The sequence below is a fragment of the Rattus norvegicus genome, chromosome 13 (genome assembly GCF_021556685.1).
Source record: "Rattus norvegicus strain SHRSP/BbbUtx chromosome 13, alternate assembly SHRSP_T2T, whole genome shotgun sequence".
Lineage (NCBI taxonomy): Eukaryota > Metazoa > Chordata > Mammalia > Rodentia > Muridae > Rattus > Rattus norvegicus.
This window is the reverse complement of record NC_141546.1, coordinates 66,574,143-66,601,867: the sequence shown is the minus strand read 5'-3', so window position 1 is coordinate 66,601,867 and position 27,725 is coordinate 66,574,143. Positions and strand designations below refer to the sequence as shown.

The following is a 27,725-nucleotide window of genomic DNA, read 5'->3' as shown; positions in this document are numbered from 1 at the left end:
AAGACAAGCTATATAAAAAGAGATAGTGTCCTTTTCCATTTTAATATTGTGTGAGAAATCAAATACGTGATGTCACAGGAGGTGTTTTACAGACTTGGCATTCTATGAAATACACCCTCCTGTGGTGAAATTATTTTGTATCTGAATATATTCCTGTTTTTCAAATGTGCATATGTGCCCCAAATTTTCTTGACTTGGCAAAGTGTTTTGTTTTGTTTTGTTTTTTCATAGTTTCCATGGGCTTTCTGAAATGAAGTGATTCAGATATGGAGGTAGACAGACAGACAGACAGGCAGGCAGGCAGGCAGGGTGTGGGAGAGACACCATCTACAGGATAAACCTTTCTTGTCAGGTGTCACTTCTCCCACAGAAAGCTGTAGCGGTTCCAGGAACTGTTACTTTGCTCCAGACCTCACGGTCTGCCAATTGGGTCTTCTAAGGAAGAGAGAAACCCCTGAGGCTGGGCATTCGAAGCCATGAGGGTTCCTCTCTACACTTTAAGCCCAACTGGAAGAGAGACCCTCACAGCTATCCCTGTCAACCCAGGCAAGATGAATAAGACAAAGAAGTGACAGAGAAAAATATGCCCATCCTTCTGCATTAAAGCCCTTGGCAGGTGAATTTCTGTGAGCATCCTGGGTAGATGCTGCCTTCTTCTGCATGGAGGAGGTGAGGTGAGAGAGAACGTTAGGAGAGTCATTGTCCCTTCTGGGTATTTTCTCCTCCCCACCCCTCCCCCTCTGGGCGTTACCAGTAGGGAGGAGGAGCTCTTGGCGTCTACCTTACTACAGTTGCTTCGGCTGTCTTCTGCCACTGAGAAAGGAATGATCAGTTTACTCTGACAGGACAGTATGCTCTGTTCCTAAAGAAAGAAATTATTCCAGGCAAAGAAAAAAACTAAGTTATTTAAATAACCTTGTCACTACCTGACAGTAGTTTGCAAGCGTCTTTTGGGAAATGGATACTTCTTCCAGCTGAGGGAGCCATTGAGCGTTGTTAGGGGGTGGCTGCCCTTGCTGGTCTCTATGGCCAGGCTGAGGTATCTGTGCAGAGCCCTAGGAACTGTGGAGGGCAAGTGGGGGAAATCCGAAGGATGAAGGCGTCTGTACCCTGAAGTGGAATGCGCAGATGTTTGAAGAATTTGCCGAGGGCTCCTTTTCCGGCTGCAGACTTCTCGGCCTGTGGAGCCTCTCTTCAGGGTGTTCTGCATGGGCCCAGAGTCTGTGTTCTAGCAAGCATCCCAGAGGGTTGGGATGTGGACAGAGGAAGACCCTTCCGCCCGACCCTGTTGTCCCCAGCTGAGGTAGGAGGGAGGGTACCTAGTTTTTAACAGCGGGGTAGCAATGGACCCTTTTTTATCTTCTAAGGAAGAGAACATCTTGGTTGTCTCTTGCTCCTCCCAGTTTCACTCCTGGTGTGGGTGTCTCAGGGCTCCCAGCACACGTTGCGTTAACACCTCCAGCGGTGATCATGAGTCTCCATCCCTCCCAACCTCTTCAGCCATTTTTGTTTCCTGCCCCATCCCCTCTGGGTTTCCATCCCTCCCAACTACCTCTTCAGCCTGTTTTGTTTCCTGTCCTCTCCCCTCTAAAAAAGGGCAAAGCGCCTCACATCCCCTGACAGACAAACCCTGGTGTACAAGTGGATTGTGTGTCTAAACAAACATGAAGCTGGCCTTCTTTGATAAATGCGGGCAACCAGTAAATATATAGGGCCAGTGTGTGGCAAGGCACAGATGTCCTGGGAGAGGCAGAGGGAACAATGAGAACACATTCCTAAAAGTCAAACTTTAATGGTACAGTTCCCAGGGGAATAGGAGGAGTGATTCAGAAACTGGCGGGTGTGGAAGGGAGAACGTGGAGAACCTGGACCCATCATGCATTGCGGATGAGAATATGTTCCCTCGGGGGACGAACCTTACCATACAGCCAACAGTCCCACTCACAGGAGTCTCCCCAGGAGAGATTAAAGCGTACTCGCCGGTACACAAGAATGCTCACGGCGTCGTTCTTTATAAAGCCCCAAACTGAAAACAATCTAAACTGCCCATCGAGTGATGGCTAGGAGAGCGAAATATGACCTGTTCATATGCTGGGATGTTACTTTTAAATTAGACGAAGTTCTGATGTGGGTTGCATGTGAGTAAATCTTAAAAACAGGCCAGGTGAAGAATGCCGAGACCAATGGCCACCCCCGTGTGATGTCACTTATATGAATATAGAAAATGCAGGTTTATAGGGACAGCCATGTGGTTGGGATCTACAGATGAAAATGAGGATTGTGTACATCCAAATGGTTCGGGAGATATTTTCGAAACAATGGAACCATTAAAACGACTACAGCAATCTATATACCGAACTACAGTTATACTATAGAAGTTTTATGAAATGCAAATTGACCCCACGAGGCTGGTAATTTTATTTACATGAAGTGTGCACCGTGATCAGATACTCGGTAAGCGTTTTTCTGTGAGAAAAGGAAGGAACCGAGGCCAAGGGTGGTGTGCACAGCCCTTGGGTTCCCTAGGAAACCCTCACCAGGAAAACGCAGATGAGACTACCTGACCTTGGGTTTTCACCTTCCAAACTGAGCTAACTAAGCCCCTTTTCTTTTTATAACAAATTACTGCTTCCGGTATTTCATCATAGCAACAGCAAGCGCTAACAGTAGTGTGTATCGGCCGCCCCATCATGACTCACAGTAGACAGCTAATTTCCATTTTCACTCAAGAATGCGCTCAATGAAGCAATATAAATTTAATTTTATTAAATCCTGTGCTTGGAGGCATCTCTCTTTAACAGCCTCGCAGTGCAGTAAGAGATCTGCATAAAGCATTTCCTCTGCCTACCCAAGGACAGCGTCCTCGTGAAGAAGAGCGGCACGGTTGATGGAGTTGTTAGCTGAATTAGCAGCTCCTTCTTCTACTGGAAGAGCAGTGCTCCTTTGCAACAGAGACGCCTGGCGGGCAAACCACTGATGCTCAAACCTGGGAATCTGCCATGCCTTTTTCTCAAAAAATGATTGAAGAGAGATTCCCACTTCGAGGAAAATAATTGACAGGAGTCTGTTTTGGATTTTGCTGGTGATAAAATTCAGACGTTAACCAAAATCTGTAATGTTGAAAGGCTTTCTGTCTACCATTATGAACTTGGAGTGGGCAGAGATTTCAACCAATGCATATTTCAGAATAATATGAATGAAGTGTCAGAACTTGGAGATTATAGATAGAAGTGGTGATTCTAGACATTTGAGAACTTGTGGCCTAGTGACCAACAGTGTGAGCTCAGTGTCAGGCTGCCGGGGTTCAAATTCCAGTCTCACCACTCGTTACTTATGTAACTCAGTTAAGTTCTTCATCTCTCAGTGCCTCAGTTTGCTAATCTATAAAATGGGGCTGAAGTGATCAGGAATAGTGTTGTACGCTGTAATCTCATTGTGCTGGAGGTGAGGAAAGGAAGGCTCACTGTCTCGAGGGTAAAAAGCAAGAGTGATAAAATGGCTCATAGCTCTGGGAGGTGTTGTGGGTGTGAAAAAGAAGTTAATGTATGTAAATACTTATGAACAACATATAAGTCCATATATGTAAATTCCTTAGAATACTGTCTTCCTCAAAATAAGTCCTCGATAACTTGTTACTACTGATCTTGATAAGTTGTAATTTATAAAATAAAGGCTTAAATGCATAGTAGAAAGTTTTGCCATTGAGCCTGCCATTTGGGAGTTTGTTCGTAACATAGCAATTATATATTTAACATATATTATGAATAGCAGATATAAGTGTGTATAATAGGCTTTTAAGGGAGAGTTGAAGAGGTATATAATTATGTTGGGTAGTTTGGTAAGTGAAATATAAACAGGTTACAGTTGTGTGACTTGTCAGCTCCCTGCCTCTGTGATGTGGAAAGTGATGATGTTACCATTTGAGCTCTAGGAATTTAGGAGATTGAACGATGAGGGGGAAGTGGCAGACCACACCTGCCTACTTATCAGTGTTTAAGGAAACACACAGCTTCAAGGACAAAGTATCCCACCCTCCCTAGAGGGAGGTTTCCTCTCAGCTCTTCTCTAAGGCAGGTCTCTTGCTAGGACTGTTTCCTCACACTGCTGCTCCGTGCTGAGCACCGTGCATGACACTTGAGACCCTTGTCAGGCAGCGCAGCCCCAGTGGTAGCAGTGGACATGGCCTGGGCTACTGGAGCTGCTGTGTGCAAGACCCAAAACTATGTGTTGTTCCCTGTGTTCCCCAGCAGAGGAAATAGTATATAGCCCATACTTGTTTTTAAATTTATTCTGTTGATCATTAGGGGGCGTGGCCAACACAGCGTGCTCATGGAGGGAGCTTTGGGAGTTAGTTCCCACCTTTCGTGTGGTTTCTGGGGATGGAACGAAGTCATCAGGCCTGTACACTGAGGACTGTGACTCACTGAACCATCGTACCAACCTTATTTTATTCTTCTTCAAATAAAATAATACACTATTTTACTGTAAAGAAGGTAAGGTGACCTGTAGGGAAGCGGTAATTGTTTTCTTTTTCCAGAACATGAAATTACCATTATTTTCAGAGTTGGTAATATTATGTTAGCCCATTTGTGTTTGATGGTAAATAACAACTGGTATAAAGGTTGCTGGAACTGACTGAAATGGCATTTCTTCAGAAAAATGGGGACACAGAAGAGTCCATTTGGGGTCCGTGGGTTTCACGGCATCCGGGTTACACCACATGAGGTGAAGCCGATGAGCTAGCCCATTGTGGTTTTTTAGCTCCTAAATTAAATAGTGGTCTCTTCGATTTTGGCCACATTTCAAGTTCTTTAAGGATGAATAGCCTCCTATTAATGAGGTCTAGAATGTTCTTTCCTTCCACTTTAAGGGTATGTTTTTCGAGCTGTGTGTAAAGCACTTAGCACGTGTCTCTGAAGCACAGGCTGGATGTCTTTTTGAGACAGTATAGGTACTGGTACACCAGCAGTTTAATACTTGAATGTCTCTTCCTCTGTGCCTGCGCTGCTGGAAGTACATGATCTTGTCAAGCTAAAAGCCAAAGACTTTTATTGATCCAGTAGAATCTAGTCCCAACATTTACTGTAAGTAAAGCTATTATTAGCCCTTTGCAGTGATGTCCTTGTCCCTGCTAGCGTCCTACTCACACTCTGTCTTACAGGACAGCCAGTTCACCTGGACAGGTAGACAGTGCCTGCATCTGTCCCAGTCCCCTCTTCCTGACACTGGAACCTTTTGTCCCTCCTCTCCCTATTAGAAACCAGTAATTAAAGCCTAGCTGCATGCTGTTTTCTAAAGGGAGTGGTTGCCAAGACAACGCCTCCTTTCATTCCAGCCCTTCCTTGTTCAAATGTCTGGCGGGTTCTGCCTGTGCTGTGTAACACCTTTGCAAGGACCTTTGTCTTTGTGAGGGACATAGCTTCGATGGAGGGGCTCTAGTAGATCAGAGGTCGTGAGGAAAATGCTTGCTATGGCCTGGCCGCAGGTTCTTATCTTCCCTCTTACCCTTGTGCTTGCATTTCAGGAAAAAAGTGCCAGCTCGAACACAAGGCTTAAAACTAATAAAGAAATCCCTGGATTCGTCCATCAACCCAGAGCAAAGTAAGTTCTCCTTTCTGCTTTCCCTGGATTGTCTCTAAAACCCCAGTTTTGCCTCTCGGGTAATCGGGGCTTATTATAAAGCTTTAGTTATTGAGATGGTTAAAAACAAAGCAAAGAAAATGGTCTCAGAGCATCCTCAGTGCATATCAAACCTGACAGTTCCAGGCCAGTTAGTAAAATAAATAAAACAGAGGGATAGCCTTGTGGCTTTCATATAGGTGGGGAGGGGGCAGGCAGTTCATTAAGATACAAAACACACACAAATCTTACAGAAATGTTCTAATCCATGAGCGCATTAAGCTTGTGAGCGTATCTCCATCAGAATATACTATAGCGGTCACAAAGCCAAGAATGACACACAAATGGCTGGGTAGGTTTCCCAGAATATAGAAAATAATTCTGCAAATTAAATTGCAAAACCCAGAGAGTAGGCTAACACATGTGAACAGCCACTTGCCTGAAGAGGAATCCTGAGTGGCTGATCTGTTCAAAAATCGAGTTATTTCATTGCATTAGATTTTCAAAAAAAAAAAAAAAAGTGTAAGTCTGACAATACAAAAATAAGCCAAAATATGAATAGCTAATGCTCTCAACCCCTGCTGTGGGTTACTGGGCAGCGTGACGTCCGGGAAGCCAGTTTCCTGTCTAGTAAAGTTGAAACCAGGCAAACTTCACCCTCTAGCACTGCTGGTGTCCAGTATATGCCCTTGAGAAGCATTTCCCATCGGGCTGGGGGAGTGTCCATCGCACAGTTTAGAAGATAAACCAAGTGTCCCTCACCGGTGCCATGGGTAACGTGCTGAGGTGTACTCTTTGGATGGGGATGCTGCACATCCGTGAAAATGAATGAGGGAGGGTACGTGTTACACACATCAGGGCGGGTTGTGCTCAGAACGGTAAGGCACGATGTTCCTTCGAACTCAGAGACATAAAAATCAATGTTTTGCCTACAAGTATATGGCAAAATAATAATAAAAAAAGCCAAGTAATAAAAAAGCATTATGTTGAAATGATGGCTCCTGACTGGGAGAGACACAATTAGCCAGAGGCTCTCTCCTAATTACAGGATTGCTGCTAATAATATGCAATTTTAAGAGATCTTTGACTTGAAAAGTTAAGTTGTACATTTCCTCAACTGCACAGGCAAAGGTACGTGAAGATATTATGGCTTACCAACATACGGACACTCTCATTTTAATAAAATCGATAATGTCCTGGCCATGGTCATCCATGACTGCACTTAGGAACAGAGGCAGGAGGATTGCCACATGTTTCTGGTTGATCTGCTCACTGAGTTCCCGGCAAACCAAACTACAAAGACAAAGAAGCTGTCTTAAAAGGAGTTAGCAAAATAATGCACTAGAAAATAGATTTTGATTCATTCGCAGACTGTCCCAGGGCTCACTCCATGCTGGCGACAAAATCACTTTGTCACACGAGACTCTTGTTACATTTCTTGAGAGGCTGTTAATCTTCGCTGTAGTATCTACTTAAGGCCAAGTTAATTCCCGGGAATGCAAGTACGTTTAACAGTCACCTCCTCCACATTCTGACTGCTGTATCAAGCCCATAGCAGAAGTCATTGTCGAGCCTTCCTTGAAAACCTGAGATTAAAACAGACTGCTTTGTGTGGTGGCTGTTCCTGGTCGTCAGCTTGCCTACATCTGGAATTAACTAAAACCTAAATGGCACACCTGGGAGGGGTGTGTTCTCTCTCTCTCTCTCTCTCTCTCTCTCTCTCTCTCTCTCTCTCTCTCTCTCTCATCATTTGAAGTGAGAGGATCCACTTCTAACCCAGATCCTTGAGGTGGGAAGATAAACTCTTAATTCAGGTCTTTTGATGTGGGCCACGTCTTCTGCTGAATGCCTGTATGAAGGACATAACAGAAGGAAGCTTTTGCTTGCTCTCAGTTCCCTCGCTGGCATTAGAACCTACATTTCCAGATTCTAGCATATACTGAAGACCAGCTCAAGCATCTATGCTCTTGGACTCAACAACCATTGGGTTCTTCGGCTTTTCATTCATAGGTAGCTATTGTTGAATTAGCTGGACCACAGCCTGTGAGCTCCTCTTCCTTTGTGTGTGTGTGTGTGTACACATATATACATACACACACTATACATATACATGCATGCATGCATGCACATGCGCGCGCGCGCGCGCACACACACACACACACACACACACACACACACACACACATTCAGTCTCTAAGTTCTGTTCCTTTAGAGAACCCTGACTAACACAGCCCAGTATCTGTGAGTGACTAAGCCCTTGACCCACATGGCAATGAGTTTCCTCATCGGGTTAGGGAAGGACTCAGAGATTTGATGTACACTTCAACAAAAAATGAACTGTGTAAATGTACATAGGATTCGCTGTGTTAGAGTGATGGCACAGCTGACTGTCTCCCACTGAGACCCATGCTTCTTGTCACCAGGCCGTCCCCAGGCAGCCTCTCTGATGCCTGGCACTGCTGTGTACTCCGTCTGTCTTTGGAGACCACAAGACACCTAGTCACACAGCCGCTCACTTCCCATGCAAGCACCCTGAAGTGGGCTGGTTTTTAAGACGTGTCCCTTGGATCTGAGTTCTAGGAGATAGCTGCAGGGATGGGAACTGCTCCAAACTGCTAGAGAGAACACCGTCAGTGTGGACACCTGGAAACTGCGTGGTGTGCAGGGGCAGACCAGACTGCAGCTTTCAGAGATATGTATTAAATGGACTCATGTGCTGTCTTGAGAAATCGCATTTTCTGCACACCAGCGCGCGCGCGTGTGTGTGTGTGTGTGTGTGTGTGTGTGTGTGTGTGTGTGTGTGTGTTTTAAGTTGCAAATGCAATCTCATGTGCTTGGAATGCCTTGTGAGTGAGGGATAAAAGGACAAATGCCCTTAAACGGGGGCCGCATACATGGAATACAAGATACTTGCCCAATGAAAGATGGGTCTGCCCTGTAGCCCAGAGCTCTGCAGCAATGCGCAGTACCACACGGGTCCCGGCAGCTTGCCATTCATCCTATACAGAGCATGCTGCACTATAAATTTTAAAACTACAACCCAAGGCAATAATTGGCTTTTTAGCACAGTCTGAGGCACTGCCAGGTAAAAGGCAAGAGAGGGTTCCTCTGGGCAGAGAGACACACAGCTGGGAACTAAGCCTGAGCAGTCGGCTGTGGCCTGTAATCAAGGCTCTGGTCATGAGTTTGGGTTTGAGCTTCATGGGCACTGACATTGGGTTTTTGATTTGTTTGTTTGTTTTCAAAATGAATGAATGAATGAATGAATGAATGAATGAATGAAGCTTTGTATGAACCACCGCTGGGAGTGTGTCAGAACTATTAGAATTAGAACAAACGAAAAGCACCACAGTGACAGGGACACCTTGTAAGTCTGATCTCCATCACTAAGACAAACTTCCGAGAAGAGACGCCTGAAGAAAGGGAGCTTCATTTCCTTCAAAGTCTTCTGCTCTGCTGTTCCTTGGCCTCTGAGGAAGCAAAACCATCCCGGCCAGGAGCATGTGGTACAAAAAAGCTGCTTACCCCGTGGCAGCCAGGAAAGTGGAGGCAGGAGACAGAGACAGAGACAGAGAGATAGCATGAGCTTGTAAAGAGAGACAAAGCGCATCCTTCAGGAGCTTCCCCCACTGGCCTCCAGCCTCCTCGTTCTGAGGTGGCCACCACCTCTCAGTAACCCTCAGTCAGTGATGAGCTTAATGGTCCCCACTCCCAGAGACCCTTCCTTCTGAATCCTAAGCCTCCGAGGCAATGCCTTTAGGAGGTCATTATCGGATCTAAACCATATTATAGCTATATATTATGGGCTGAAGTTTCCCATCTTTGGAAACTGTATATGTCACAGAAATGGAAGCCGAATGCCTTAAGCTCTGGAGGCCATTTTTACCTGTCATCCCTTCACTGGATTGCTTTGCATTAAGATTCCATAGTCCCACTTATCTGAGAAGCAACAGAAAGAAAAACCTCTGAGGGTGTACAGTGGTTTTCCAGAGCTTTGCAGTGCCTGGGGTATTCACTGAACTTTGATGGTGAGTGCGGATACCAGAATATAGCTTTGTATAAGAGTTGGGTCTGGTCAGTATTACCCCACATATTCATGTTATATAAACTTGCCTGCAGCAGAGCAGTCCCTTCCTAGTATGTAGAGAGGAAGGTTAAGAAAATCAGTGGATTTTGCCTCTCTACCAACTCCCAGTCATCAGTTGTGTCTCAGGAAAAGAAGATGCTTAGAATAGAGTTGGTACCCAGGGACCTGGTCCTCACAGGGCAGTTTGTCTCTTAAATCAGGTAAATTATGGTATCACGCTGCTGCGTTAGTAGGATCTCTGCGTGGTTAAGGGGAGAGTCCATGTGTATCCAGGCAGCCTGTCTCATCAGAGTAAAAATTCTATGGGATTTTATTCTCTAAAGGAATCTCTGCAGAATTCCTTCTGGAATGATCCCATGGAAAACAGAGTAAGCCTTCCTCTTTCTACCTTGCTAAAAGTAAGGTGACGAACAGGTAGCTAGGACCTTGAAGGGGACATTTGTCCCTCTGGCAGTGTGCCAGAGCCCTCTGGCAGAAGCATGTGTCTGAAAGAGCTCTGTCCTGCATGAGGTTTTGACGATGAGAAGCCCCTCAGTTCCACTGACTGCAGGGAGCAGACTGCATTTTGCGAGTGAATCTGCCTGGTTTGTCAAGGCAGAGGCAGCACTTCCTTGTCAGTGGGCAAACTAAAGGTGCTGAGGTTTTTGTGCTTGTGTCTCCACACACGTCTGTGTCAACAGCCTTCACCTTCAGCCTAAGTTCCTGACACAGAACCCATAAGCTCCCTGTGATGGCGATGCAGAGTCGAGGTTTCCCCCTTCGCCCTCTGTCCCCCATGCCTAGGGACGACTGCCCACCAGGCATTGCTGTTTTCGTGTTGTAATCATTAAATAAGGATGTAAGTGGAGGTTGGCAAGGGCTGCTGATGGTTAGTGGAAAGCCTGCTTATGTATGAAGAGAAGTGTGAGGTCAGGCACCAACCTCACCCATGTGACGAACCACACTGCCTCTGTGAGGGGTCAGGAGTCACATGAATTTAAATAGCATTCCATCAGTCAACTAGATATTAATTGCCTTGCTGTTACATTGCTAAGAAAAACAACCAGGGCGCTAGAGCTGGATCAGAGGTTAAGAGCATGGACTGCTCTTCCAGAGGTCCTGAGTTCAATTCCCAGCAACCACATGGTGGCTCACAACCATCTGTAATGGGATCCGATGACCTCTTCTGCTGTGTCTGAAAACAGCTGAAGTGTACTCATATACATTCAATAAATAGTTCTTAGAAAGGAAGGAAGGCAGGAAGGAAGGAAGAAAGGAAGAAATACAACCAGAAAGTTTGCACCATGAACACCAAAACCTAAAACACCATGTTCATGGAGTCTCCTGGACATTCGTCCACATAGACATGTGTCTCCTCAGTGTTCTATATGAAGACACACACCTTTTTTTAACATCTTTGCTACCTGCGACCCACAACTGCTCAGAGCCTGGCCAAGAACAAAACCCAAAGTATGCCCATGCAGCAAACCTGGGTGCCAGACGGTTCATGTTCTGCGCCCTCACGGAGCCTCAGAGTCTCGCTTTCACTGCAGGCACAGCTGAAAAGGAATGAAGCTGACAGAGGACCAGCGCTCTCACAAGAGACAGAGAACAGTCTCAGGGTCAGGCACAGAACTAAAGCACTCAGGCTGCAGGTGATTGGCTGACAGCCGACAGCCCCGTTCATGCTGGTGGCCCTGGGTATCACAGTGTTGCAGGAAAGTATGCTGATTTAAGGCTGCCAGCATGGCCTCTGGTCAACTTATAGTGAACCCTTAGAGTGTGCAGTTGGTCAGGTTTGCCTCCAGAATCGCACAAATAAGCAGAACGTTTTGACGTTTAAGCAGGTAAAGCCGTGATCGAGCTGGGAAAACTTGCCGTGGCACACACACGGGCTTTTCTGCTTGGAATTCCGCCAAGAGGCTGCTGACTGTGTTCTCTTCATCCCAGATGTCTGCCATGTCTTTTAAACCAGCATGGGAAAGAGGGCCCAGTTCCCAAATAGAGCATTTCCTTTATTTGAGCGATTTCATAAAAGGATGGCAAAATCACATGCTAGGTGTGAACGTGCTTTGTAAACTGTGAACTGATTAGTGGTGTCACCGGTGTACGGTGTTTGCCTTCCATAGCACAGCCGATGTCAGGTGCTCACAGATTTTTAAGTCTTGGCCTTACACCTAGAGGAGAGCTTCTCGTGGGGGTCCTGTTCATGGAAAGCCTGCACAGCTTCGGGACACTTACCCCTTCCTGGGTCCTCTGAAGGGTGAAGTGTCAGTCTAATGGCACATCGCCTGGGCTTCTCCCTACACTCAACTTAAAGCAAAGACACCATCCTAGGCCTGCCCTCCATCCTCATCCCCAGACACTGCAACCAGTGTGGTGTGCGTCTCTCACCCAGGGCCGTTCGCCTCCTCGGAATATCTGCAGGTTTTGACAGGCCGAAAGGACCTCATGAGTAGAGAACATTGTGCCATGCCTTTTCCACCTGTGACCCCTGTGTCTTTGTGTTCTTCCCAACACCCGCCATCTAACTAAGCAGGTACAACAGAGCAAGCAAGCACACGACTAAGGGCCACTCAAAGGCTCTGCTTAACTTGTATTCCAGTGGAGTTTCAGCCATTTAAAGGTGCAGAAACTGGTCAGGGGCAGTGCAGTGTCAGGCTGCCATTCTGCCCTCTGCTCGTGTGCTCCCAGTTGGATGTGCTGGTGGTGCAGCCTCTGTAAGATCCGTATTCCACACACAGGCTGAAAATGCCACACATTGCATGTCCTGACTTTCTTCTTCTAGAATCCCAAATGTATTTCTAAAGAAAAAAAAAATAACTGGCAAATCGTGCCCAGTCATGACAGTATAAATAAAGTTGTATTCCTCACATCATGAGCTCTCGTACATAGACTTAGGAAAGATGTTTGCAAGGTCAGTGCTGTGACATCTATTCTAAAGTAGCTTTGGGGGTTTGAGTGGGAAAGTCTGCAGTAAGGAGCTGTGTGTCCCAGAGTTTCAAGGTCCACCGTGGTGTACTCCAGAGGGTGTGGTTTAAGGAAGCGTTGGAATAAGCACTCTCTCTTCTTTGTTTCCCAGCATGCACATCTCTGAAAGCCAACAAGAATTCTTCAGAATGCTGGATGAAAAAATTGAAAAGGTAAGGAGGCAAATAAAAAGCTACATTACTTCAAGATGAATGCACTAACTGCGAGTTAGGAGAACGATGCTTTTAACCCTGTGTTCTAAATCTTCTGGCAAAGGATTGGACCAGAACGTAACAGAGTATATTCAGAGATGATGGGATGATAGAGGCCCCCAGTGCCGTAGGGTTCTCTAGCTCATTCTAGTAGGTCAATCAGGGAGAGCCCGTTGAAAAGCTCAAACCTCACACTGCCTGCAAGAGTCCATCGAGCACCCCCGTGTGCCTGCCACCTCTGAATGCTTTACAGACATCCTGTACCTGTTTGTATTCTTGCCCTCCTCTAGGCAGTGACCTTTTTTGCCTCCAGAGCACACCAGCTCTTACCGTAACACAGAGGGCTATCGTCTGCATTTTGCTGAGACTCCCGATGCTTGAGTCACTCTCCCACAGTTGCCTGGCTAATCCACTGCTCCTACAGCTTCACTTTCTACAGTTTCAATTACTCAAGAGTCAAGGGAGGTCCAGAAACACTAGTGAAAAGGGCAACCAATAATTCATAGCTCTTAAGTAACTCATAGCTATTGTCATAATTATTAATTGTTGTCGTTAACCTCTTACTGAGCCAGATTCATACATTCAACTTTATTATACACACATAAGTGTGTGTGCGCGTATTTTCACACACAGCCTAACTATCGTCCAGTCAGTGTGCATACACGAGGGTGATCCCCTAAGGTGACAGATCTGCAAATTCCTCACACTCAGTACTGTCGGAGCTGTGCTGTTACACCACAGCATTGCTTATAAGTTTGCGGTGATGACATCATGCAAACCATACTCCACTACCAACCGCATGGAAGGACAGCACGTACACTTATGGTGCATGATGCTGGGTAACAAAGGGCTATACACCACTGCCTACGTTACTTGTAGCTGTTTTAAATGTATACCCTCTACTTATAACAAAATATAAGTTATTAAGAAGTGGTGGCCTTGCCACATTGACATCTGTCTCATGCATTGTGATTGACCCTTGCCATCTAGTTCTGTGGGAGGGCTCGTTCTCTCTCTCTCTCTCTCTCTCTCTCTCTCTCTCTCTCTCTCTCTCTCTCTCACCTCAGGATTGCCTAGTGATGTATTTCTCTAAATGTGTCTTCAGCGTGACATCACATGTGAGTGTATAAGATCTGCCACTGTCCCCAGCTTTAAGGATCTTTGGGAGCCTTGGAGACCTATTCCCAACAGATAATAGGGGTACCTATAACAGTCCTGACTGGAATTCCGTAGTCCTGTCTCATCAGAGTCTCCAAGTTGCTTTTCTGCCTGTGTATTGATTTGCATTGACAGGAAAGTGCGAAACCCCATGTCCTGGATGGAATATGGAACCAAACGACAGTGCTGACTTACAAATCTGACGTAACTTACCAACACTATTCTAAAGAGGAGCAAAATAATTGAAACATAATATGCTATAATTAAACCATCACAGGGCAGTCTTTGGGTTTCATTTCTTTTTTTTTTTTTTTTTTTTTTTTTTTTTTTTTTTTCCCGGAGCTGGGGACCGAACCCAGGGCCTTGCGCTTCCTAGGCAAGCGCTCTACCACTGAGCTAAATCCCCAACCCCGGGTTTCATTTCTTATTATTTTACTGAGAGAGAGAGAGAGAGAGAGAGAGAGAGAGAGAGAGAGAGAGAGAGACTGTCTGTCCATCTGTCCATCTGTCTGTCTGCAAGTGCACATGTTTGTTGAGGTGCACATGCATGTACATGCATATGGAAGCCAGACATCAATCCTAGGCATCATTCCTCAGAATCTCTCTGCTTTGTTTTTTGAGACAAAGTCTCTCAGTGGGACCTAGAGCTTGTCAGAGAAGCTAGCCTTTCTAGCCAGTGAGCTCCAGGAATCCACTCCTCCACCTCCCCAGCTCTGAGATACAACCATGTACCATCATGCCTGACTTTTTTATGCGGTTTATGGGGATAGAATTCTGGTCCTGTGTTTTCGAGTTAATTATTTCATGGATGGAGCACTCTCTCTCTAGACTCCTCCCCTTTTCTAGATTGAGGGCTGTTAGGCAGGTGTTGTTTTAACTTTTATTTTTTGCAAACTTCAAACACATATATACTGTATCTTGTCATATATGCCTCTCGCTCCCCACTCCAGCTCCTCTCCGGACTCCTAACTTCATGTTCTCTTTTGTGATTTTATTTATTTCTGATCCACTAAGTCTGATGGGCCTTAGTGTTCTTCATACGTGTGTGGACATGGGGGGACATAAGGAACCTACCTGGACCCACACTCCTAAAAAGAAGTGACTCTCCTGTCCAGTAACCATCAACCATCAGTAACTCCTAAGCCATGGGTGGGGTCTTGTAAAGCCCTCATCCCTTCTGGGCTGGAATTGACTGACTTGATCTTGGGTAACCACAACTGCTGTGAGCTTCTGTGTACAAAGGCCACGCCATGTCTGGGGGGTAACAATTCACAGCACTCCCCCTGTTCCTCTGGCTCCTATAATCTGTCCCCACTCGACATGACGGTCCCTGGGTGTTGGACAGAGGCAGGGGTGATATGGACGTCCCATCTGTGGCTAAGCACTCATGGTCTCTTCCTCTCAGCCTCTTGTTGAACACTAATGCCTCTCTGCACTAACCACTGCCCTCTGCAGTCAGAGCTTCTCCGAGCAAGGATGGAAACAGCCCAGGTCTATGGAGATAAACACACATGGGAGGCAGTTTGGCAACATGACCATTTAGAAGCATGTCAACAGATTTTCCTCTGTGACTTCCCTGGACGTGGATTTTTGGCCATGTTTGCAATATCAGGCATGAATTTCCTCCCAGGGAGCAGACCTCAAATCCAAGAGAAAGAGTAGTTGGTTACCCCATTGACTGCCACCATTGCAGCTGTGGGTGCATGTTGCCTGGAAGATTGGAACTGTAGCATGCGGAGTCCGTGATGGGCAAAACCATTGATATCATTCATGCTCCGGCAGCCTTCCTCACACCTTCCACCTCTGTGAAAGCCAGCCAGCGGGGAGCTTTCTGATCAGCTCAAGACTGATTTCTCTGTGTTCAGCAACCAAAGTGTGGTGTCTCCAGCAGTAAGATGTTACCATCTACTTACGGTGGGCAAGCAAGAGCAATGACTAGAGCCTATGTTATTTTGGGTGTTCTCTGAGGAGTAATTTGTACGGAGACATCCCATACCTGGCATTGAAATTTTCACTTAAAAACTGGTGTCTTTGAAAACGTGGGGTACTTCTGTTCAAACTCCCTTTTTAAAAAAAAAAAAAAATGTTTTTATTTGTTTACAGACCAGTGGAGTTTCCTAAGGCTTCTTCAGAACTGTAATGCATAATTATAGTTAACACACCCGTACATCGACTTTACCCACCCACGTGCCCACACCCACTCAGACCTCGAGCTTCCGGGATTTTCCCCTGTTCACTCAGAACACATATGTTCTACTGTCTCCCCCACTTGCATCACAGGGCCACGAGTCCCCACGCAGACATCGTTTTGGCTAAGCCTTCTCCTGACCCCTTCTTTCCCCTCCCCTCCACTACCCGTGTGAGCCATTCTTCCTCCAATATTCCCCATCTACCTCATTGCTCCTAGAGTTTACTCTTTCCCCTCCCTGTATTTGAAGTAAGGATACTCACAGGAGAGAGGATATGTGGCGTTTACTTTCTGTGGCCATTTCATCTGGACATCTCTCGCTGAGAACCCTCACTTACAGTCACACTGTTTAATGCATGATAGAGATGCTCTCAGATTTATAGTTATTTCAGAGTAGACCCTGTTTCAAAAGTGAGCTCGGGAAAGAGTAAGCTCATAGTCTTGTCTCTCATGGAAAAAGCACCAGTGTGAAGCAAGAAGTGGATAAAGAACTTGAACGGCGCTCCATGGAGTTCTCTGCCCGGGTAGAAATATTTTAAATGGGGGGGGGGGGTGTTTGTTTTCAGTAAAATATTGGCGTATGTCTGGCTTGACATTGAAAACTTCATTTCAGATCAATTACCCAACTTCCCATATTGGTTCAAAGATGTTCAGCATGCTGATATCAATTTGTTTAGTAAAGAGAAGAAGCAAAAAAAAGAAATATTTTGTTCCCACTATGATAAAGATCTTCTCTTTTTCTGTTTATTTGGATTTTCCCACTACTAGTTTTGTTTGTTTGTTTGTTTTTTAATTGTTGGTTTTTTGGGTTTTGCTTTTTGGGTGTTTTGTTTTGTTTTGTTTTTTGGCAGTTAAAAATTTTTAAAAACGTTGTGGTCAATGTAGACTAGAAAAACGGAAAGCTGGATTCTTAAGGTATGTTTTTCAAACATTCATGAGCCCTGACAAGGCATTAAGATGATCTCGTCCCTTCTCAGCAAGTTCCTGAGACTGAAACTTTTACTCACTGCTCCTATCTAAGCGCCTAGGAGAGAACATGACGTCTTTGGCACAACAGAAGCACTGTTTGGACTTGACCATGTGCTGGGTCAAACCTTTCCTAAACAAGGAGAATTTAAGTTCAACATGAACAATGTTCCTACCATTAGGGACCTTTTCTCTCTCTCTCTTTTTTTTTCTTCTTTTGTGTTTGGCACTGATAATCAAACCCAGAGTCTCCCTCATACATGGTGCCCACTGGGCAAGTATTCTGCTTCTGTGCTATGCCCCAAGCCCAAGCACATGCCTGTGTGAAAGAAAGCTGTCACTCCATCAGCTCTGCACTCCCTCGATTCCCACAGATGATGCCCTGCCCTGTAGACTGTGTCTTTCTGGTCCTCCTGCCTTCTCTAAAATCCATCCTTTCGCGTGTGCTATTGTAAGTACTACTGAAGCATTAAGCATGCAAAACTCAAAATCCCCCATCTCAGGGCACGTGTTTGACTCGGCAAAGTCCTAGATATCATTCACACAGCCAAAATTAAGGTTAAGTTCTCACGGGTAATTTCCCTGGGCTTTTAAAACATTGCTAAGCATTTCTTTGGTCAATACAAGCATGAAGACAACTACAAACACAGCTTAAGTCATCTTTGGGGTTTTTTTAGCGTTTATTCAAGCCGTTTTCACCTGGAGCTTTGCACTAAGAATCATGCTGAGAAGTTTTGAGCCGGTGAAAGTTTGTCTCTTCCAGAAATGTCCAAGAACTCCTTTTCTCTTCCTAAATTTTACAGAGCCAGCCCTGTGGGTAAAGCCTGGCTTTGATTCGTCCTAGATTGTGTAGGGCATGGGTTGAAATTGACCTTTCTGTCCTCCTCTCTGGATAGATACCAAAAATTTCACTCCTCAAAACAAGTGTAAAAGCACACTAGGGTGCCAGGCCAGGACCTGTCAATTTGTCTATATAGGAAAACTCGCCGTGTGTAGCTGAACTGCTCTCACCTGGGATGGCGCATCTGGACTGCAGCTGACCTTCATACACAGTTAGGAACATGATCTTCTAAGAACTCCCTAGTGTCCCCAATCCCATATACTTAACACACACATCTGCCAGCTTCAGCTTTTAAATCCCTCCCCCACCCCCATTACCTCAGCTTAGCCCTTGGCTTCCTTACTCTATATAACATCCCAACTCCCAAGCGTTGAGAGGCTGATTTGGAGGCTTATCTTCAATTCTTTTAGGATTATTTATATAGTTGCTCTTCAGAATAATGGTTTCCTTATGACATTACACACTTACGAACAAACGTCCTCTCCCTTTCCCAGGAGTTCATTTTAGGGCATTTTCTTTCAATTAGTTCATTTCTTAGGGCAGGGCAGACGGTCCACAAGCTGTACACACGTGAGGACCTGAGTTCAGATCCCCACTCCCCATATAAGAAGCCATGGGTGGCAATGCACACCTGCACACACACAGGTGAACCCACTCACACACACACACACACACACACACACACACACAAACATGGACGTACCCACAGCACACACATGCACGCACACACGAGGAGTCCAGGGACACAATATGAATTTAACATGGCGCTCTTTGCAAATGGCAGACTCTCCATTCCATTAGGCCCCTGTTGTCCTGGGCTTCGCTCCCTGTACTGAACACAGGATTTGCTCCATAAGTCAGATCCTGAGACCTTAAAACAGTCTCCTCACTTGGGAGAGTTTTGGAGACCCTGGGTACCATCTCACTGTGCCAGCTCAGAGAAATTCTGTCCCTGCCCTACTGTCCTACGTTGAAGACGATGGACTTAAAGGCACTTTGCAGTCCGTTCTGCTTCCCTGTGTTCGTCCCTTGGGTGATTAATAAACAGAGCTAAAGGGCACCACAGACTCATTCGGGATTAGCCTTGCTTCGGTTGTTGAGATGGGACTCCAGGCTGTAATACAGGCTAGTCTAGAACTCACTGTGTGGCCCAGGGTAATATCAAACTCACAGCAATTCTCCTGCCTCAGTCTCCCCAATCCTGGGGTTGCAGGTGCACACTACTGCGCCCGACCTTGTTTTAGGTCATTAGGTTGGGTGGGTAAGGTGGTGAGGAGGAATTGGGGAAGAGGAGAAAAGCATCAAAATATATTATGTGAAAGTGTTTATAAAGACTGTCCCTATTAAAATATGCATCCTATCAAATATAGACTCCATGGAATCTGTCCGTGGGCCCCAGCTCCTGCTGCTGCGATTCACTGCTATGAATCTTACAGAGTGCCCGTGAGCACAGAGGACCCAGGCACTGATATGTATGTGTCCTTTGAGTGAGAAATGTCCACTATAGGCTTATGTCTTAAACCCTTTGTCTTCAGTGGGTGGAACTGTCTGGGGAGATTGTAGAGCCTTTAAGAGGCAGAGGATGGCTGGAGGAAATATGTCACCAGGGCTGGCTCTGTAGCCTCCTTTCTCTCCCTGTTCTGTCTCTCTGCTTCGTGTGTGTGTGTGTGTGTGTGTGTGTGTGTGTGTGTGTGTGTGTGTGTGAGAGAGAGAGAGAGAGAGAGTGTGTGTGTGTGTGTGTGTGTGTGTGTGAGAGAGAGAGAGAAAGAGTGTGTGTGAGTTTGTGTGAGAGAGAGAGAGAGACAGCGTGTGTATGTATGAGAGAGTGTGTATGTGTGTGTGAGAGATTGTGTATGTGTGTGTGAGAGAGTGTGTGTGAGTGTGTGTGAGAGAGAGTGTCTTTGTGTGAGAGAGTGTATATGTGAGAGTGTGTGTGTGAGAGAAGAGTGTGTGTGTGTGTGTGTGTGTGTGAGAGAGAGAGAGAGAGAGAGAGAGAGAGAGAGAGAGAGAGAGAGTAGAGCTGTGATCATCCGACTTCTCACACCTGGCTGATGTCACACCGTCTCTGCCGTGGTGAATGATTACCCTCTGGAAGCATAAGCCAGAATGAGCCTTATGTCCTCGGTTGTTTTTGATCCTGGTATTTTATCACAGCGATAGAAAAGTAACCAGTACAGGAGAGTTAGGAAGCAACGGGAAGTCCTCCCTTCCCATCTCTCCTTCCTTTCTCGCTTCCCTTCCTCCTTCTGCCTAAAAGTTTCCTACTAAAATCCCCCATGCCCAGCATGACTTTGAGACGGTGGCTCTCTTGGTTAGAATTACTTGGGGCGCTATTGTTTAAGCAAATATCTAAAGAAGAGCAGCGTATGAAATCAGATGTTCTAAGATGCACGCTTGTTTGTGTAGGGACCTCTTCCCGGGGAACAGCTATTTACTTACACTTAGAAACTAGGAGAATCCCTGAAGGGCCTGATTTCCGTGGTCAAAGCTATACTGATTGGTAAGAAGAATATGGCAGCTCCGTGCGTGTGAAGTTATTTCAAGGACCTTTGTCTGTTCTATGGAGTTGGGTCGGTCTGGCCCAAGCCCAGGGCACTGCATCAGGAGTCAGAAGAAGCACACTGTTTACCTGACCTGCTTATGAGGATGGTGCTGAGCTCGGGGTGAATAACTCTTTTAGGGACACATAGTCTCTGAGTTGCTGGAGAACCAAATACAATGTTCAACACATGCAGCTTATGAGCTTTCCTTTCTGACGGTGTATTTAAAGGCTCCTCCCATGCCTCCGACTAATGAGAAAACATGGGACTATTGTGTACAAGCCTAAAAAAAAGCCGCATGACCTGCAAAAGAAGTAGTGGCGTGTGTTAATTGGAAATGGGCTTGGCTGCCATGATCATTATATAGAATGGTCTCCTGCAGAGCCGCCATCAGTGAAGTGCTTGCTCAAGCATGAAGAACTGAGTTAGGTCTGCAGTGGGTGATAAAAGCTGGTCACAGTGGTGCACATCTGTAACCCAGCCCTGATGGAGGGGACACAGGGAGCATTCTGGGCGTCTCTGACTAGCAAGTTTAGCTAAAACAGTGGCATCAGCCTCTGGCCTACACACTGCACACACATGGGGGTATGGAAACTCGTGCACGTGCTCACGCACACAGCGCCCCTTCTTGCTCTGTAGTGAGCATGTCCTCAGACTGCAGCCACATTGCTCCCTTCACCTCTCGCCTTGCCTCGCCAGCTCTCTCCAGCTTGTACAGCCAAAGTAAAGCTTTGATTACAAAGAGCAAGGATGTGACTCACGCCTGGTTTGTTTTTATTCCTGCTGATAGCCTTGCGCAGATGACTTAATAATCGTGACCCTGGTGTAGTGTGAACACAGTCCAGCCTTTAAGAGCCCCAGCGTTCCCCTGTGGCTCGTAGGAATTGTTAATGCATTCAAGGGGAATGAGTGGGCCTAGAAAACCTCAAGCGTCCGCTCACTTTCCTGGGCAGAGCTCGAGTCCCAGAGAATCCATGAGGTTCTGCCAGCCAGGTTCACTGGGGATCAGCAGGAGAAGTATTCGGGTTCTGAAGCAATGGAGAGATGAATGAAACAAAAGCTACACCATTGCTGTGAGGAAGGCATGGCCAAAAAATCCCGTGGGCTCAACGCAGTAAAGCCATCAGTGAATGGCTTCATCTTGGCCAAAATACCTAGCTAAGTGTGGTAACACACACCCTAAAATCTCAGATTTTCATAAGGACAAACATGATCATAATTTCAGGGCCAGCATGGACTACAGCAGGAGGTGAACACCATCTTGGGCAATTTAGTGAGACCCCGACTCAAAATCTAAAGTAAAAACGGGGCTAGAAGTGTAGTCCAGTGGTTAGAGCACACTTGCCTAGCGTTTTCCAGGCCCTGGGGTCAACTCCAGAACTGGAATTAAGAAGTCAAAAAATATTGGAAGCATTGAGCAAATCTCTGCCCTTAAAAACTGAGTCTCACTTGTGTTTGTTTTTCTAGAACACAGCTTAGGATATAAGCCATCTGTTGGTTAAGTGGGCTGTACTGACAAGACCACTGGGCTTCAGCGGGCAAACTTTACAAGAGATGGACATGTGGGTGGGAAGACGCCTGTGGCTTCCCATAGATAGGAGATACTTTTAACAGCTTGGATCAACATGGGAGCACACAGCAGGTACATTGCTAGGAAATTCAATCCACTGGGCCTAGAAGGGGATCACAACACACGAGAGAGCTATAAACCTGAGCCAAATGCAGGACCAGGCTCCCGCTGTATGATGGAGGGTGATCACTTAAACTCTCTGATCCTTAGTTCCCACCAAGAAGATTGGATGATGACGCCAACTTGGGAAATTAAAGAAAATCTATACACAGAGCTAGGGTTGTAGCCTAGATGTCCTGTGTTCAGTGATTCTCTGTGCACCACCGAACATTTGAGAGGTCTGTGATAGGAGCTGAAAATGAAGAGTTAACTCAGACCTTGCCTAAGCCAGTCCTCCCAGAGGCAGGCATCTCTACTCAGATAGAGAGAGAATGTTAGAACGGGGCGTCCCCAGCAGCCCTGGCCATCTTCATGTTTTGTGACATCACCTACACATTGAGTCAGTCCGTCGGTGACACAGTACAGCCCAATCCTCATCTAGATTCTTTTCCTATTTGAGGCTTGGTTAAGCTCCTGTAGATTTTTACAACTTGCTTTTATGAGACTTTTAAATTGTATATTACTGTCAGCCCCAGCATGCTTGTAACAATAATAATGACCAAAAAAAAGGTTAAGAAAAGCACCATCCCCATCACAGAGGTGGTGAGGCTGGCTTCGTTGGTTCCTTTAATAAGCTTCAGTTAAGCACAGTTACTGGGTTCTCTGGAGCAGAATTGAAGCACGGGGGGGGGGGGGGGGGATGAAGTATTAGAACAGAGGACTGCTTTCGGACACTTCTAATCCAGAGTGTTGAGTTGTGTGGAGAATGTCCGACCCTTTCTTCCCGTTTCATCTTCCTCTGCAGCGAAGAGTGGAGCTGCCTGGTGTCTGTCGGTCGTGGAGAATCGGGAGGCCCACTGTGCTTGCATAATTCTTAGAGTATTTATTCCGGGGCCTCTTGTTATTCCTGGAGAAATCTGCTGCGTGGAGACGTAGTCTGCTCATTCCCAGAGGACTCTGCCTCCTGTGGACAGTCCCCTCTCTGTAAGAGGGGAACTAAAAGGTCCTACACTCATATCTTCAATCTTGATTTTTGGAAGTTTGGAGCTGGCCAATCACAGCTGCCTCCCAGTGAGTGACAGCTGACCGGGGAGCCAGCAGAAGATCCTGACCCAACACCCACCTTCTTAATGAGTTCAGTAATTCCCAGTACAGATCCAGAACTAGTGTGGAGTACACTTGTAACTTTAAAACATAAAAGGATTTGTGATTAAAATTCTCTTACACACACACACACACACATAAATATATAATATATATTATATATTTTTCACCACAGCAGTCTGTGTTAATAGCAAAAATGAAGATTTAAGAAGCTGGAAGCCACAAGGAACAAATTAAATCTTCTATATCCCAGTGTTGTGCGGCAGTTAAAAGAACTGAGCCAGATGAATAGATAAGCACAGTTCCATTTTTCAAATAATATTATTAAATGAACAGAATAATTGTATTAAAGGTGTATGTTGTAAAGAAATACTATGATACGTTTTTATACTTAACATTCAACAAGTAGACACCAGGTTCTGGTCAATACCAGGTACTGACAGGCATATGACAAATGCATGTGCTTATATCCACATTAGTATGGTATATTCTATATGAAATATTTATAAGTGGCAGGTAATTATATGCTAGGTATTTAAATGTGCAGACACACATAAAAGGATAATTTAGTTGATATAGTGTATTGAATGTTATCAGTATTACAGGAATATCGAAGTCTCTGAAAGGCTTGGGGGTGGGAGCACAGCTCAGTGATAGAGTGTATACCTTTGCCTGAGTTCAAACTGCAGCATCAGAACTAGAAAAGAAGCTGGAGCGACGAACACCAAGCCAGAGCCATTGTAGTTCCATTTCCTAGTTTGGGAGATTTGATGGAAGTGTGTTGCGAGGTGTTCTTGTGTCTGAGTGGTAGCTAGATAATGTCCGCTCCGCTCCTTGTCTATGCTGAAACGTTCTCAGAGTGAAGAGAAGACCGTGAAAATGGGAATGCGTTCCTAACAAAATGTCAAGTGGCAAAAAAACCAGATTACAGAGTGGTCAGGGGCCTTGTTCACGTGTCCCACTGCATCCAGCATTTGCAGCTGTCAGAGGAAGTCTCCAGGAAGCACTAACATCCTGTCAGGAGGCCATGCACCAGGTCACCTGAAACATTCCTATTTTAGATTTCACTTGAAACTCCTAGTCCCAAGGCTCCCACAGTCCTACCAACAGATAGAACTGCATTGCCCGGACCCCAGGAAGTGCTGGTCAGATGTGTACAAATCTTAATTTAATCAGCGTTCCACAGCCCATCGAACCAAACAGTCTCCACGTACAGTTGATGCTGCCACCTCAGCCCCTTACGTTTGTCTGAAGCCCACAGGGTAGCCATCCTCCCTGCATGCTTTCTGGAGACATCCTCTGGGTCAGGCTAGCCAGCAGACAACTCCAGACACAGTGAAATCCAGTGGACCCCACCCACCTTCCTTTCTGGAATTCAGACAAGTTTGCCACCATTACCATTCCCTGGAAGAAGAGGGAAGCCAAGTGGGAAGTGTTCTGACCCGGAACACGTATTCAAGAGGCCTTTCTACTTCCTATTTGGTTCGCCTGTGTTCTACCTTCACCGTTCTTAACAGTGGCCCCTTGTGCTTCCTGTTCTGAGAGCCAGGAAGGAAAGGAAGGTGAGCCTCGTAATCCAGCAGGCAGTGACACGGCCCTGGGGGGGGGGGGGGGGGACGACAAACCACCATGTTGAAAAGTGACCCGTCCGCTGTCTTCAGTGGGCCTAGTCTGTGGGGCAGTTAAGAGTGGTAAGCAGTGTTCTCTGTTTCTCCACTGTGACTAGTGAGACCAATCACTGCCCTTTGGGGGAAGTGAGGACGCATCTGTAATCCAACAGACAAGTTGATGGTCCCAAGACTTTTGCTGTCAATCAAGTCAAAGGGGTGTGACTTGTTTTCCCAAACGTCCACCCTCACTTTAAATCCTAAACACCGTCTCTTCGGGTTATAAAGATTTTACAAAATTTGGAGTCACATCTCTCTCACGAGGCAAATGAATTCAAATCTAGATTTGCCAATGTACAAAATGGGCCTCGGGGAGACCCACAGAGCCCCCACCTACCAAGTGGGTTATATTAGAGTTCCTGTCTTGGACTGAGAAACTGACAGGACACTAAAATTAAGAATCTCTTAGAATCAAGTTCATCCAGGTTTCCCAAAAAAATTACTGCACATCTGGCTATCACCAAAAGAAAAAAAAAAATCTGAACAGGGAAATGTTAAGAAAGATGATGCCCGGTAGAGAGAGAATGGAGTAAAAAAGCATGCTTTCAGAGGATAGAAACTGCAGGAGAATGTTGTTGTGTAGATGGCGAAGGAACAGATGAGCCGTGAAATTCCAAACTGAAGGCTGTAGCCGGATTGTTAAGTTAAATTTTGTTTGCCGTTTTCTCCGTGGTGGATTGGGATCAGTGTTTTTTTTTATAAGTTGCCACCTCCTGGATATTTTCTGAGTTGCGTGTCCAGCAGATTTCAGTTTATCCTGGAAGAAATGGCAAAGCTCTCAAGGTGACCATTGACTCTGGTGTCTGATCCTTAGAGAAAAGGCCACCAGGTTGGCCTCTCAGTGTAGGGACGAATCATTGTGCTTTTTAGGCCCGAAACAAACTGAAACACTTCTGGTCTACATGAAGGGAATCATCTTCACGTATTTAAGAGCTGACTGATGAAGGGACAAGAAAATTTTGCACTATTTGACAAGTGACATGAAAGTCACTTTTTGGTAGCCCCAGGTAGTTTCCTGAGGGGTCATGGTTGAAGGTGTTTTAAAACGTGTCATACTAGATAGCCCAGCTTGCCTCAAACTCTTATCTTCCTGCCTCTGCCCCCTGAGTGCTGGGATAGTTGGCACCACATTCTCTGCCTTATGGCTGCTTTATGGCCGTGGGTCTCAACCTTCCTAATGCTTCAACCCTTTGACCCAGTCGCTCACGGTGTGGTGACCCCCAACCATAAAATTATTTTCATTGCTACTTCATAACTAATTTTGCTGGTGCTATGAATCATATTGTAAATATCTATGCTTTCCAATGGCCTTAGACAAACCCTGAGGAACGTTCATTAAACCCTGCAACCCCTGCAGAGGGGTCACAGCCCACAGGTTGAGAACTGCTGTGTTATGGGGGCTTAGCCCCACTTGTTAAACTGTAGCAGGGGCCAGATGGACAGAGCCTCAGAGGAAGTTTGCCACTCTTTCCTCTGGGGCGTGGGTTTGGTCTGGCCTGGAGATAGAGGTATCCCAGGTTCTCTATCCTGTCTCTGCTCATCCCTGTCTTGTGGGGAAGAGCATCACCGAAGTGATGTAAGCACAAACGCAGACGAAGCTTGGGAAATGGGAGTTTTCCAAGGGTCTGAACTGCCCTCGGCTGTTGGTGGATGGTGGTGTGGCTACGATGAATCTGGTGCCTGGGGGAGGAGGGGCAGGGGGGCAGGAGGTACACACTCTGTCTTGAGAATGAAAAGTCCCATATACCAGGACTGTCATCGTTTCTCTTGTCTCGGGATCTTCCTGAATGTGGCCCAAGCAGCAGTCAGAGGCGGTCACGCTCTGCTGCTTCTCACCAACCAGGCCTTTTTTCCCCACTGAAATAATAATGTCTGGGCCTAATTAGAATAAAGCTCATTAGAGACAGAGGCAGCCATTAATGCCTCCACTGATTTTTCTAATGAAATAAGCCGGGGGAGGGAGGCGACTTTAACGGGGCAACCTATTATTTTTTGTTTTCTTCAGCATTTCTTCTGCGTTTTAAAACCGTTGTTGTGAGCTGTCACTGGACTGAAAATGAAAACGGAGCTGAAAGTGACATGTGACATTTCCAGCCCTGGGGAAGGCATCTGCTTCCAGCCTACACCCCTGCTGGGAGCCTTAAGACCCCAGTCCCAGAGGCTGCTCTCTCCAGGCCCGGCCCGGTTGTGCTTCCTCTGCATTCTGGCTAATGGCTCTAGGTGCTATGGCTGTGCGTGTGGTTATCCTGCCTCCCTTGCGCTCCTGGTTCAAGGCTGAAAGTCCACTCCACAGAAACTTGGATATACCATTGCCTCAGGGCCATGATAGCCAAAGGAACCAGTTGTGAACCAGCTGGGCAGAGAAGAAATCCCCATTGAATTTATGTGCAGGAATTCAGGTAGGGCAATCACATTTTATTAATCCAAGTGCTCCCTGCTACTCAGAAAGCAGTAAGCCCCACAGTGGCAGGTAGAGGCTGTTACAGAAGGATAACAGTCGTTCAAACCTGAGTGTGTGGTGGGCAGGACACTTGTCTAGCATACATGAGACAGAAAACAAAGTGGACATGCTCCTACATACAGTGCATATTGGAAAAGCTCAAAATCATACAAATGATGGCTAGTGGACAGTGGGGATTCTAGTACAACTTCTAACGCCTCCTTACATCCGCCCAGCCCTTCCTCACTTCCACAGTTAGAGCAACACAAGCCCACAAGCCAGCCT

At 46.1% G+C, this 27,725-nt stretch overlaps 1 protein-coding gene across 5 annotated transcripts in view; it reads left to right on the top strand.

Moving 5' to 3' along the window:
- The window catches only part of C13h1orf21 (similar to human chromosome 1 open reading frame 21), a 217,115-nt gene that overhangs the window by 174,108 nt on the left and 15,282 nt on the right, over positions 1–27,725 (top strand). For 3 of the 5 annotated variants that reach the window (NM_001433973.1, NM_001105959.2, XM_087580172.1), the window contains 2 exon segments: positions 5,525–5,601; positions 12,768–12,828. In NM_001433973.1, the coding sequence (NP_001420902.1) occupies positions 5,525–5,601; positions 12,768–12,828 (138 nt within the window). 5 annotated transcript variants of the gene reach the window in all.